Source organism: Odocoileus virginianus, unplaced genomic scaffold, assembly GCF_023699985.2.
Source record: "Odocoileus virginianus isolate 20LAN1187 ecotype Illinois unplaced genomic scaffold, Ovbor_1.2 Unplaced_Scaffold_29, whole genome shotgun sequence".
NCBI lineage: Eukaryota > Metazoa > Chordata > Mammalia > Artiodactyla > Cervidae > Odocoileus > Odocoileus virginianus.
The window spans coordinates 372,137-386,618 of NW_027224291.1; the positions used below are offsets into that span (position 1 = coordinate 372,137).

Sequence of the window (14,482 nt, forward strand, 5' to 3'; positions counted from 1 at the left end):
TACATGACTACTGGAAAAACCACAGCTTTGACTATGTTTTTAAATAAGAGAGACCTATTAGACTTGTTTGCATCGATGCTGTCCAGCCATCTCATCATCTGACACCCTCTTCTCCTTCTGCCCTCAATCTTTCCCAGCATCAGGGATTTTTTCCAATGAGTCATCTATTTGCAATGTTCATGCAATGAACATGAACTTCGGCAAATTCTGGGAGATGGTGAAGGACAGGGAGACCTGGTGTGCTGCAGCCCATGGGGTTGCAAAGCGTAGGACACGACTGGGAGACTGAACAACAGCAATAAGACTTGTTTAAAGTGATAATGAGTCACTAGAAAAGGAGAGTCTGAAAAGTGAAAGGAATGTGAGAGCAAAGTCCTCAAGAAGGCAGAAAGAAATGGTATCTCTGACAATGTTGGGATGGATAGTGGGTGTGGAACGTGTGAAGGACAGAAGCTTGTGGGTGGGGAGCAGATGGCAGCCACCTTTAAAAGGCAGAGGAGGAGGAGGACTTTTGGAACAAGAATTAAAAAGGGAAGGATAAGATCCACTAGTGGGAGAGGAGAAGCACAAACAGCAGCTGCTGCATTACACACCGGCATGGGGATTCCTGCCTGCCAAGACCCCAAGGTTCCAGATAAATGGCAGAATGTTCTCTGGATGATTCACCCATGTGGATATTGATTCAACAAATATTTACTGAGCAACTACTCTGTCAGGCACATTGGTGCCACTTGGCATGAAATAGAGCAGAAGTCTAAAAGCCAGATAGATGCCATAGTCACGTACATAGGAGAGATCAGGAGAAGACTGAAATGTGGGAGAGCATGAAGGTAAAACATGTTCTCTAAGGAGCTGAGATTTACTTTAGTTTCAGAGGTACAGTGAAAAAAACTAGTAAGAAGATGGGTCCCAGGAAAAGGAATCAGTCAGCATTACAGATATAACAGAGGAGCTGAAAATCCTTCATTTGAGCAGAGGTCAAAGGATGACTTGAACATGAGGTTGGAAGGTATTAGCTGGACACATTGTTCCAAAAAGAAGGCTAGTATACATTAAAAAAAATTATTACAGAGAATTTCAAATAAACACAAAACAGAAAAGTGAACTCCAGTGTATTCTTCACCCAGACTAAACAATAATGAATATTTGCCAATCTTGTTTAGCAATCCCTCCCTGACTTTTTATTTAAAAATTTTAATTTTTTCCTGGAATATTTTAAAGTAAGATCCAGACGTCATTTGTCTTGTTGTTTGTATCTTTTGTATGTATCTTGTTGTATGTATCTTTTGGGGCTTTCCTGGTGGTTTAGGGGTAAAGATCTGGCCTGCCAATGCAGGAGACACAGGTTCGATCTCTGGATGGGGAAGATCCCCTGGAGGAGGAAATGGCAACCCACTCCAGTATTCTGGCCTGGGAAATCCCATGGACTACAGAGTCATGCAAAGAGTCAGACACGACTTAGTGACTAAACACCATCACCACTGACGGTATCTTTTAACCAATACGGACTTTTTCCTCCTTTTAAACATAACCATAATGTCATTATCACAAGTAATAAAATTAACAGTAATTTTATAAAGTTGTCTTGACAGCAGATTGAAGCATTTGCTAGGGTTTCCAAATAAAAACACTGGTATTTAGGAAGCTGGAAAAGAAATGCTTGATACAGGGACAGGATTAGTTCTTTGATGGTACCATTAAAAATTATATTGGAAAATATTAACTAATATGGGGAAAGTTCAAGATAAATGTATATAGTAAATCTTTTGTTATATAAAACTAAAGCTTTTTTTGTTATGTATACACAAAATCTATCTCCATATTTAGCATATGTAGATATATAGATATCAGAAGAAGAAAAAAAGGCTGAAAGAACATTTACTAAGTTCAGGGATGATCCAAGTAATGCGATCAGTGTTTATTTTTTGGTTTTTATTTATGCTTTTCAGAGTGTGTTTGTGCATGTTAGGATGGGGGGTGGGAGGCAGGGAGAACGTGGACTTTTTTTTTTTTTTTTTTTAACGTGGCCTCTTTAATGAAGCTGAATGAATAGCTAAGAAAGTGAGTTCAATCTCAGTTCACATATCAGAAAAGTAGATTTAACACAGTAGGCGCCTAGCACACCAGTTAAACGAACAAAATCTAAAGGAAAAGGGTGAAAATTTCACTCTGCTTTATCAATTATCTGGAAAAAGAAGTGACAGAGATTCAGGCTAGGATACCTTCCCAAAACGAGGTTCACTGGTATCGCAGGAGCTCGTTGCATTGCATCGCCCACCACAACAGCCTTTAGAATCTTCAGCAGGAGAGACACGAAAGACGGTTTTTCAATGAGGGTGGGAATTGGCCCTAAGACTTCTGGGAAATAGAGTCTTAGCTCTGTGTCGACTGCGAGTCTCTGAGCTTTCTGGGAATTGTAGTGCTCAGGTGTAGGACGAGCTCTTTGGCCGATCTAGCTTCAGAGCGCCCCTCAGGAAGCTGGAAGATGGCTCGGGGCGGTTGAGACGGTCGCTGGCCCCCATCCAGTGGCTTCTAGGAGTAGCCGTCTCAGCTTTGTTAGGGGAAATCTGGACACACAAAGGTCACCGTGAAAGTCCAGGAGCACAGCGAAAGCGCGGAGCTCAGAGGCCTTTATCCCGCAGTGGTCTTCGCACTCGAGCGCCTCCTTCTGGTCGAATGACGACAAGGAAGGCAGCTTGCCTTCCCGAGAGCCTTTCTCCCCATCCACCTACTGCGTTTCCAGAAACGGCCCACGCTGAGTCTGGATAGGGGATCCGTGCAAAGACAGAGATTATTCTGGAGACATGCTTCAGTGTGAGCCTAGTCACGGTGATTTTGGCTGCACTGGAAGATCCTCCGTTTTTCCTTAGAATAAGACTCCCCACTCCAGATCACTCTTTTGACCCGACATCCCCACCAAAAATTCCAAAAGTTTTGGATTCCACATTGACTTTAGAGTTGCAAATTAATCATATCAGGTTTCCAACTTTTTTAATGTTCTGTATGCATGGCTAACTGCTGAGTTAGCCTCTAACTAACCTACTAACTTGGTTAGTTCGTCCACTTCATGCCTTACATAGCTTACATGAAAGTTAACAGCAATTAAGGAATTGCTGGTCCCTCTTCTTCCTCCCCGTATCTGGTCACCAATTTCATAGGATTGTTCCTTAAATCCAGTTGTTGTTTAGTTGCTAAATTGTATCTTAGTCTTTGCAAGCCCACGGACCGCAGCCTGCCAGGTTTTCTATCCATGGGATTCGCCAAGCAAGAATACTGGAGTGGGTTGCCATTTCCTTCTCCAGGGGGTCTTCCCAGCCCAGGAATGGAACCTGTGTTTCCTGCGTTGAAGGCGGAATCTTTACCCCTGAGCCACCTGGAAAGCCCAAGAGGTCCAGTAGTGGAGTCAAACCCTGATCCTTGGGTAAGCTGTTTAACATTTGTAAATTTCAGTTTCTTCATCCCATAATATGTTAAGTAAAATCACTCAAATGTGTAAAAAGAGCTGTTCTGGCACCCAGTAATTACTTGATTATGCAGTATACTCTGTCCTCTGCTGCTTCTAACCCCACCCCACCCCAAGAAGAATCTTCATATTTGCCTTTCTGAGACTTCCACTAAGAACTCAATATTTATCCACTGGGAAATACACTGTTTGCAAGGTGTTGTGGAGAACACATAATTTAATTTTTGTTATCAAAAGTGCACTGTATAATTACATGAAGGCCAATGGAGAAATTAGTCTTAAATCTATCAGGCTTTCCTTGAAGAATGGACATTTCCTCCCCATCCAAATACAGTGTAAGCAAATGAGCACCTCACTTCACCTGAATGGTCACTTTCCATCTCTACCTGAATAACCATATGGTATACCACAATTTGTCATGATCTTGATCTTCTAGGCACCTTCTCCTTTCTCTAATGCTGATTTGTATTGTTTGCAGTTTTCTGTTTTATCATATCTTGTAAGCTGCCTTGAGTCATTTGTAATACACAATAGAGTTAAAGTAGGTGACTATTGTCCAGGATGGCAGTCAGAAGAAATATCTTCTTATTTTTTATTGTGATCCTAGTTTTCCATTTCTGTGGAGTTACAGGTCCTTCAGGGTTGAAATGAAAGACTACAGGCAGATATGAAGAAATAGAATGATAACTATTAGCATTTATTGAGCACTTAATATGTCAGGCACTGTTTTCATCACTTTATATGAATAAACCCGCCTACTCCTTAAAACAGTCTCATGAAGTGCAAAGCTAAGAGGCCAACATCCTAGGAACTCTGAAGGAGAGCCAGTCCCAAGGCTTAATGTACATAATTAAAGATCACACAAAAATGACCAAAAGATTCATGATGTTATCTCACCATTCAAAAGATTAAAGCAAATGCACCATTAAATTAAACCCTCTCAATTTAAGTTAAAACTAGAATCCATTTGCTGGGTAGATGGGGCTCCTAAGAGATTTAACACAATTTCTAACTTCAAAAAAGTTCATGGATTAAAAGCACTTGACAGGACCAGATAACAGAATAAGAAAGTATGTAATACGGCAGAATGATGCAAACCATCACTGTAAAAGACTTCTTAAGAAGGTGGGCAATTGAAAGTATCACAGTGAAGTCAGGACGTGAGCAGGGCTTTTATAAAAGATTTCTGGAGATGTTAATACAAGGAAGAAAGTAGGACATGTAAAAGAATGCCATGGAATGATCTGAAAGGAAGCCAAGTGTGAAGAGAAAGGGTGTGGCAGAGACAAAGGGCAGGGCCGCCCAGTTGTCCTGGGGAGTAATGGAAAATAAATAAATAGATCCAACTGTGGAAGGTCTTCAAGTTAAAGCAGTTTGAACTTTTTCCTGGGGACAATGGGAAACTAGATTCTTTCTGAGCTAAGTGATAGTTTAGTAAAACAGCTAGATAAAGACACAGAGATAAGAGCAGCAACAGTGTGTTCACTCTGGTAATCTAGGTCCAAACTACCAAGGAGTTGGCAGCAGCAGTAGGAACAGAGAGAAAGAAATCAACTATTAGGCCATTTCAAATAAACCCTAGCAGGCTGATTACCCATGATGGAGAGGAATCAGTAAGCAATAATTTAGTGACCACTCAGCACTGCGGGATGTTTTGTACGGATCTAAAATAAGATTACTGTCTTTAAGAAGCTTACAATCTAATTGAATAACCATAAGTATTATAAGCCAATAGTATGAAATTATTCTGGTTCAACTCTTGCCCCAAAGTCACAGAGCTAATCACTGTTAATTAGAGAAGGGCTGGGAGGTAGAAAAATTCATGGATCAGCACAGAATCATGGATCCCAGAGGCTCAAATTTTAAGGCATAAGAGTTGCCCAAAGTGCCAATTCTGCAAATGTCAAGTAGGAAAAGGACTGAGAGGTAGGTACTGCGTTTGTCCTCGATAGATCAGCTTTACAAGATTGGTGAGAGTCAGAACCAGCGGGTACACATTTCATGAAGTCTGTAAACAAAAAATGTTTTTAATATAGGGCAGCATTTTTTTTTTAAAGATAATGTAGGAACTAAATATAAGATTTTTAGGACATTTTTGGTCAGGATAAGATAAAATAATACTAGGATTAATTAGGCACGTTAGTGGAACTATGGATTATACTTTGAGGAAAATATGGTGTAGCCAATAATGGTGAGGGAGGAAGGAAAAGAAAAACTGTCCTTTAAGTCCAGAGACTGAATTCACCTTATTATTGTTATCCCCAAACTAATGGGTAGATTTTTGTTCTGAAGCCAGCTTCCCTTCTGCTACTAGAGCCAGCAAGCCTGAAAACATCCACACGCAGGATTTCCTTTTTTAAGTAAAGGGGCTGATGTGGTTGGGAAAGAAAAGGGTTCACTGGTTGTTCAGGGACCAAAGCTCCATGGAAGAGATAAGGTGAAGGACTGAAAAGTGTAAGGTAGTAAAGGTATATTCTAAAACTGGAGCCCTCCAAAATATTAGATTGAATATCTTAAGGTTTTTAAAGTTCATCCCCCCCCTTGTTGGAATGATCACTCATTTGCCGACTTAGTTTCCACAAAGGAAGGAAGGCTAGCTTAAAACTGGCTTATAGCTAGCGGGAAAGGAAAATTCATACAAGTATATGTTTCTCTTCAGCTATAGGAGGTTATGCTATGTGCTCTTATGCCAAGATTAGTGAAAACTCAGATATTACTCTTTAGTGTGAAGTTGCTGATGTCTAATAAGAGTTGAACTTTGACTGAAGGCTTTCTCACAGCTATTACACTTGAAAGGCTTCTCTCCGGTATGAGTTCTCTGGTGAATAATAAGGGAGGAGCTCCGACTAAAGCCCTTGCCACACACTCTACACTCATGGGGCTTTTCTCCAGTGTGGATTCTCTGATGTTCAGCAAGGGATGAGCTTCGACTGAACACTTTTCCACAGTCATTGCATTCATAGGGGTTCTCTCCAGTGTGTGTTCTCTGATGTTCAATAAGAGATGAAATCCAACTGTAAGCTTTTCCACATTCACTGCATTCATAGGGATTCTCTCCAGTGTGTATTCGTCTGTGCTGAATTATAGTTGAACGGTCACTGAAGGCTTTCCCACATTCATTACACTTGTAAGGTTTTTCTTGAGTATGAGTTCGCTGATGTTGACTAAGGTTAGTGCTTCGACTAAAGGCTTTTCCACATTCACTACATTCATATGGTTTTTCTCCAGTATGGATCCTCTGATGTAGACTAAGGTGTGTACTCCGGCTAAAAGCTTTTCCACATTCAGGGCATTCGTAAGGTTTCTCTCCAGTGTGAGTTCTTTGATGCTCAATAAGGTGTGTACTTCGGCTAAAAGTTTTCCCACATTCATTGCATTCAAAAGGCTTTTCTCCGCCATGAATTCTCCTGTGGACAATGAGGTCTGATTCATAACTAAAGGCTTTACCACATTCATTGCATTTACAAGGCTTCCTTTGCAGAAAGAGTTTTTGGTGTTTAATTAAGTCTGAATTATCTTTGCAGTTTTTCCTAGATTTGGGGGACCTAGCTCCCTTTGGAATTCTCTGCCGTGTATTAAATTTTGAGCTTAGATTAAATTTACTGGATTCAGGGCCTCTCTCCTTAGTGAAAATCTCCTTGAGAGACACTGACACTTTTCTGATTGCTGTTTTCTCAAAAGAAGATTTCTTCTGTACAGGACATTTTGTCTGCCTTGATAATTGGCCCTCACTTTTACAGGCTTCTTTATCCATAGGATGCTGGGCAGTATTCCCTCGAAGACTTTCCATTGCTGACTCTGAAACTCTAGTTCTTCCAAGACAGCCTGATTGGTGGTGATGCTTTGGTTCAGTTCAAATCTTCCCTATCTGAAAGACATTTAAAGTGCAAATGTCACCTGTCTCCAGTGTGGAGAACAAGAAAAATAAACCACCAGAAATAAGAGACAACTAATTCATGCACACTAGCAACTTAATATAGGGAGAAAGTTAAAATGGACAATGAAAGAGAAGTGAACGAGGCCAGAAGAGATAACAGAGTTCTCACAGTGGATGCAAACAGACATCAAGAAATACAAGTAGTGGACTGGGTAATATGTTCAGCCCCCCAAAATGAAAATGAGCAAAAAAAAAAAAAAAAAAGAAAGAAAGAAAGAAAATGAGCAGACATACCAACTGATGAGTAGAGAATAAGGGATTAGAAATTAAAATGAGCTATTAGCTATTTAGCCAGCTACTTATGGTAAATGAGAGAAAGGAAAGGGATGAGAAGAGTAAAGACTCTCAAATGTAGAAAAATAACCACCCTCCTAAAAGCAAAAAGTGAGAAGACGACTCTGTCAAGGTTGGACGCAACCATTTTCTTGGCAACGAGAGAGAACAGAATTTCAGAAATTCTAATGATTACACCGCTATCCCCACCAAATCCACCAACCCTTCTTCCAACTAGTTTAGGTATTCTTCTAAACAAGTCTATAACCCCAGATTTCAGAGGTTTAACAACACTTGCCAAGGATCTCATCTTAACAGATCTTAACTTAGAGTTCATTGAGGTCAACTTGCTCATTGGACAGGAAACAGATTGAGTGACTTAAGTCACCCAGCAAATTACAAGAGCTTAGACTAGAACTTATGTCTCCTAAATTTCAGATTGGTGGTCTTTTCACAACACTACTCACCTAAACAGATATTTTCGGTCAGTCCCCTCTTCAGTTCCCTGAAGATCCAGTATGTATAGTTGTTCTTCCTCCAATTGGGTGATCATGTCCAGTTCACATACGGGGATTCTGCTGATTAGAAGTGATTTAACACAAGGCTATTGGTGCTGGAAACACATGGCTATTGAAAGCTCAACATTAATGCTTTGATCTATAGAAAAGATAGTGTGAAATTTCACAAGGCTGTGGTAGGAAGCACTGGAGAAAATGGGTATCTGAAAATTCTGGGCTAAAATTGGTTCCAAAAGAAAGGCTATACACACACCCATCAGAATCACTTACGGAACTTGTTACTCTAGATACTGGGCATTACCTCAGACCTAGGGAGTATGATGAGGCCCAGGCATTCGTATTTAGTAAGTTCACATGACTTGACAAGTTGTATTGTCCAACATGAACCTTAGAAAAAACACTCTAGGTTGCCTGAAAAATGTGCTCACTGGGACCAGCCTTCCTACAAACATTCTTCTCAGAGCTAGAGGATCTAAAACATAAACTCAGTCTCTCATAAGACAGGTGGTTTCTTTCTTCTGCTGGAAGGTCCAACACAATGCCAAGGATCTTGTTTCCAAGTATTAGGTAACTGCATTCCCAGACGACTCCTTTAAAAAGCTGGCACCCCACATTCAGACTGTGCCAAGCAGTCTGTTTATCTTCCTACTCCCAAGCTTGTTCTCACACTTTCTTTATCAGAAGGAAGAACAGCAAGGCCTTCTCCGAGAATACTGACCTACACTGAATATTTAGCAGAGCATCCTGGCTCTAGCAGTAAAATGGGGAAGATGTGGGAATCTGTGCCTATCCTCTGAATATTCTCTGAATATTCTCTGAATCTGTGCCCTTCTCTGAACTCTTGAGTTTTCCCACTGAAGCTTTTTCCTTAACCCGTTCTCTTGTACATTTCTCCAGAGCCCTTGGGTATGACACTAGGCAACAAACTGCATAATAGTTGCCCTAATGATTCTGCTCACAGCACAATTTGAGATTCACTAGGTTAGGAGCATATCTGGTTTCACAAGTCTTGTCTTTCGCAGAGACTGGGAACCTTCCAGATGTCGAAGTGAATGTTGGAAGATGTTCATCAAGAAGCCATCCATGGCGAACCTCAAGAGCAACAGGATGCTGCTGCTGTCTATGTCCAACTTTGCCAAGAACATTCCTTTCAACTGGAAACAGGGAATGCAAGACCCTACCACTGAGTTGACTGATAAGTCAGAATTTCTCATTTATTTAGAACCTCGGAATAAAATCCAGTTGTATACTTTATGGTGCTAATATTTCTTAGTAGGAATTTGCTTAACTGCTTAGATTGGCTGGTCTACATTCTTGCAGCCCAGATCCTTAAGCTACTCTGCCATTATTCTATTGGCAGTTTTGAGAATTTGTGAGCGTTTTTTTGTTTGTTTTGGTTGGGACGTTGATTTCATGGTGTTATTAGAATTTGGAGGGGGTCAATGATGATGGCTATTTCTGCAAAAACAAAGAATGTTCCTTATCCTGCCAGACTTTAAAAAAAATTTTTTAATGGTTACATGAGGCTGGAATGCACCATTACTTTTCATGTAAATACAAAGTATTTTGTAGAAATTTGCTATGTAGTGCAAAATCAAGGAAATACACTTCTCTTTGAATGATACTAGTAATTGTTCACCATTTCAGGAAAATCACACCACTTATATATTAGATTCATAACTATGACATTCACATATCAGCCTGCATTCATAGCTGTTGCATTCACAGTGATTCTATGTATAGGTACAATAGTCTGTTTTATCCAATCATTTACATGCTGAAATACATATTATTCTAAATTACTTTCCTTTTTTCTCCTTTTTATTACAATTAAGGTAATATAGTGATATTATATCTGTAGGTAGTTAATATTATCTATAAATTTTATTTCAAGATAGTACAAGGGACGGTAGGTCTTAAAGGTAGAGAATTACTTCTCCAGTGCAATGAAACTAAAGTATTAACAGTTACACAATCGATAAAGTGAATCTCTCAGGCGGTGAAGTGCAAAGCCTCTAAATCCTCTAAAGCAAAGTCCTCATCCCCAACAGAAGTCCTTGAAGATCTGAGAACATTCACACTCCATAAAGGTGACATAGGTACAATGGGAATTTTGTATATAGTGGGATATTATTATATTTTTACATGTTACAGGACACCTTGCAGAAGGGTTATTTTTGATAAAATGTTCAGGTTTTTGAAGACAAAGGGAAACCAAGAAGATCTGAAATTTGAAGACAGTTATAAACTGACTCATTGGAACTCTTAAAACATAGAATATCTAAAAATAGGCAGAATCTCCTGAACAGAGAAAGAACTAGAACAGAGTTCAAAGGAGAGAGCCAATTTTGAGGGTTTACTTTCATGCTTCTTAATACTTAATGATTGGTAAAATATGCCAGTTTGATATAAGATATCTCTAATTTAGCTAATGAGCATGTAGTGTGAAGTACAAGAGTTCCCCCCAACCCACCCCCACACCCCGCCCATACAGTTGTTCAGTTGTTTTGGCATTTCAAATAAGCTCATGACATGTGTAACTGTTATTATGTATTGTTTGTGTATGTGACACCTATGACAGACACATAGAAACCACACTGAAGAAAATTTCTACATTAAAAAAAAAAAATTTGAAAAGCTCTTCTCCTAGTGCTACTTCCTGGAGCCTTTGCCAGTGCACCAAAGAGTTAGCCTCAGCAGCCTCCATTCAACTCTAGAACAGAGGTGGTCAAATCTCCAGGTCTATCAAAAGATGCTCTTTAGACAACAGTGTCCACAAAGATTGGCTCAAAGTCACAACAGATTCACAGACTTTGATATACAGGATTTGTCAGTACCTCAACAAATAACACCCACTATGTTCAAGCACCAACCCTCATCATCAGAATCATTAAAAAATACTATTGCTCTCAAGTTCGGTAATTTCAAGGAAGGTACTTCGTCTCTATGTGCCTCGATTTTCTTATCTGTAACTGGGGATAATAATAGTACATCTCATGGGGTTAAAAGCGAGGATTAATGAGTTAATTCTGCTAAAAACTCCTAAAACACTGCCTAGCACCCGCTAAACATCTGGGAAACACCCCCAATACAGAAGCCCCTCCTCGCCCAGCTAGAACGGAGCAGAACGCAACTCTGATCTTTTCCATCTCCCAGGGGCTCACCCGGAGAACATCGCCCGCTGTCACTGCAGCCGAAGGACTAGGCTATGCCCACTCGGGAGGCGAGATACCGTGCTGGGTCCCAACCGCGGAGGCTCCTCTCGGCCGGATGTGCAGCCAGGCCACCCCCGGCCCACTCGCTGGTGTTCCCCGCGAGACCTGTTTCGGCACGACCACTTCACAGAATCTCCAGGCCCACCCGTCCATGCCCCGGGACCCTGCGTGCCCCACTCACCGGCCGTCTCTGGCCGAGCGCCGGGACACACCCTGGCCCGGACCCTGGCTTAGACGGAACCCGAGTGCGCGGAGCTAGAGGAAGCCGGAAGGATTAATGGGAAACCCTTGAGTCGAACTCCGAGTCTCACCAAGTTTCCCGAGGTCACTGACACTTCCACTCAGACTCGTGTGCTGCTCAGTACGGAGAGCCAGTCATTGCCTGATTAACCGCCCAGCCCTACTTCTCCGGGAGCAGATGACCTGTTATAGGACAGAGACGCTAAGAATAGGAAGCATACCAACGGCCGTGGCTCCGCGCCTGCGCCGCAACGTCCTGAACCGCCAAGCTTTGCTCAGACTTTCTTGCAGATTATTGCAGAGCACCTTCCCTGGTGTGACACTGAGATTGAGAACTTGACACGAAAGGACTGGAAAGCGGATCTTCGAAAGATCCCGGAGGTCTTAATACATTCTACAAAGTATAACCTGGTTTATATGTTTAAACAACATGCCTGCAGAACTGATTAAAATACAGATTCACATGCTTCCCACTCGTTGGCTTGAGGAAAGTCTGAGAAACACTGCATGTTCAGCAGGCATCCCAGATAATTCTAATACAGGTGATGCTCAGCCCGACTCTGAGAGAAACAGGCTCCCCCCCACCACACAAAAATTCTAGATGCTTAAATGCAATTAAACGCAGGAGAGGTGCCCAAAAGTCCACCAAAAGATGTAAAGGTTAAAAAAATTAGGAAGCCACTATGGTCGTGAAGATTTTTTTACCCGTGTTTTATCCTAAGAGTTTTATAGTTTTGCTCATAAAGTTAGATCTTTGAAGCATGTTAAATTATTTTTTATATTTTAAATTTAAGGGACCAGATCTGATAGACTGCCTGATGAACTATGGATGGAGGTTCATGACACTGTACAGGAGACAGGAATCAAGACCATCTCCAAGAAAAAGAAATGCAAAAAAGCAAAATGACTGTCTGAGGAGGGCTTACAAATAGCTGTGAAAAGAAGGGAAGCGAAAAGCAAAGGAGAAAAGGAAAGATATACCCATTTGAATGCAGAGTTCCACAGAATAGCAAGGAGAGATAAGAAAGCCTTCCTCAGTGATCAGTGCAAAGAAATAGAGGAAAACAATAGAATGGGAAAGACTAGAGATATCTTCAAGAAAATTAGAGATACCCAGGGAACATTTCACACAAAGATGGGCTCAATAAAGGACAGAAATGGTAGGGACCTAAGAGAAGCAGAAGATATTAAGAAGAGGTGGCAAGAATACACAGAAAAACTGTACAAAAAAAGATCTTCACGACCCAGATAATCACAATGGTGTGATCACTCACTTAGAGCCAGACATCCTGGAATGTGAAGTCAAGTGGGCCTTAGGAAGCATCACTATGAACAAAGCTAGTGGAGATGATGGAATTCCAGTTGAGCTATTTCAAATCCTGAAAGATAGTGCTGTGAAAGTGCTGCACTCAGTATGCCAACAAATTTGGAAAACTCAGCAGTGACCACAGGACTGGAAAAGGTCAGTTTTCATTCCAATCTCAAAGAAAGGCAATGCCAAAGAATGCTCAAACTACCACACAATTGCACTCATCTCACATGCTAGTAAAGTAATGCTCAAAATTCTCCAAGCCAGACTTCAGCAATACGTGAACTGTGAACTTTCAGATGTTCAAGCTGGTTTTAGAAAAGGCAGAGGAACCAGAGATCAAATTGCCAACATCCGCTGGATCATCGAAAAAGCAAGAGAGTTCCAGGAAAACATCTATTTCTGCTTTATTGACTATGCCAAAGCCTTTGACTGTGTGGATCACAATAAACTGTGGAAAATTTTGAAACAGATGAGAATACGAGACCACCTGACCTGCCTCTTGAGAAAACTGTATGCAGGTCAGGAAGCAACAGTTAGACCTGGACATGGAACAACAGAATGGTTCCAAATAGGAAAAGGAGAATATCAAGGCTGTATATTGTCACCCTGCTTATATAACTTATATGCAGAATACATCATGAGAAATGCTGGGCTGGAGGAAGCACAAGCTGGAATCAAGATTGCTGGGAGAAATATCAATAACCTCAGATATGCAGATGACACCACCCTTATGGCAGAAAGTGAAGAACTAAAGAGCCTCTTGATGAAAGTGAAAGAGGAGAGTGAAAAAGTTGACTTAAAGCTCAACATTCAGAAAACTAAGATCATGGCATCTGGTCCCATCACTTCATGGCAAATAGATGGGGAAACAACAGAAACAGTGAGAGACTTTATTTTGGGGGGCTCCAAAATCACTGCAGATGGTGATTGCAGCCATGAAATTAAAAGACGCTTACTCCTTGGAAGGAAAGTTATGACCAACCTAGACAACATATTAAAAAGCAGAGACATTACTTTGCCAACCAAAGTTCCATCTAGTCAAGGCTATGATTTTTCCAGTGGTCATGTATGGATGTGAGAGTTGGACTATAAAGAAAGCTGAGCACTGAAGAATTGATGCTTTTGAACTGTGGTGTTGGAGAAGACTCTTGAGAGCCCCTTGGACTGCAAGGAGATCCAACCAGTCCATCCTAAAGGAGATCAGTCCTGGATGTTCATTGGAAGGACTGATGTTGAAGCTGAAACTCCAGTACTTTGGCCACCTGATGCAAAGAGCTGACTCATTAGAAAAGACCCTGATGCTGGGAAAGATTGAGGGCAGGAGGAGAAGGGGATGACAGAGGATGAGATGGTTGGATGGCATCACTGACTCGATGGACATGGGTTTGGGTGGACTCCAGGAGTTGGTGATGGACAGGGAGGCCTGGCGTGCTGTGGTTCATGGGGTCACAAAGAGTCGGACACAACTGAGAGACTGAACTGATATGAACTGAACTGAAAGCATCTGCCTACAATGCGGGAGAC

The 14,482-nt window shown here is 41.2% G+C and overlaps 1 protein-coding gene and 1 long non-coding RNA gene across 8 annotated transcripts in view; one reads left to right on the plus strand and one right to left on the minus strand.

Moving 5' to 3' along the window:
• Positions 1-13,134, minus strand: part of ZNF391 (zinc finger protein 391) — a 22,235-nt gene extending 9,101 nt beyond the window's left edge. Inside the window, exons 1-3 of one of the 7 annotated variants that reach the window (XR_002315560.2) lie at positions 11,356-11,695; positions 8,141-8,251; positions 7,196-7,331 (exon numbers count right to left, since the gene is read on the minus strand). Coding sequence is in view for 6 of the 7 variants with exons in the window: in XM_020902935.2 (XP_020758594.2) it covers positions 6,177-7,253 (1,077 nt within the window). In the remaining variant the exon portion in view is untranslated. Of the gene's footprint in view, positions 1-4,131; positions 7,332-8,140; positions 8,252-11,355; positions 11,696-11,717 lie in introns of those variants that run through there. The other 6 variants (XM_020902935.2, XM_020902930.2, XM_020902933.2 and 3 more) reach the window with 6 other exon arrangements.
• LOC139033666 (uncharacterized) lies at positions 2,379-9,443 on the plus strand. The gene is made up of 2 exons (XR_011486181.1): positions 2,379-3,421; positions 9,214-9,443. It is a non-coding gene; the product is annotated as an uncharacterized lncRNA (long non-coding RNA).
• Positions 13,135-14,482: the final 1,348 nt, after the last annotated feature.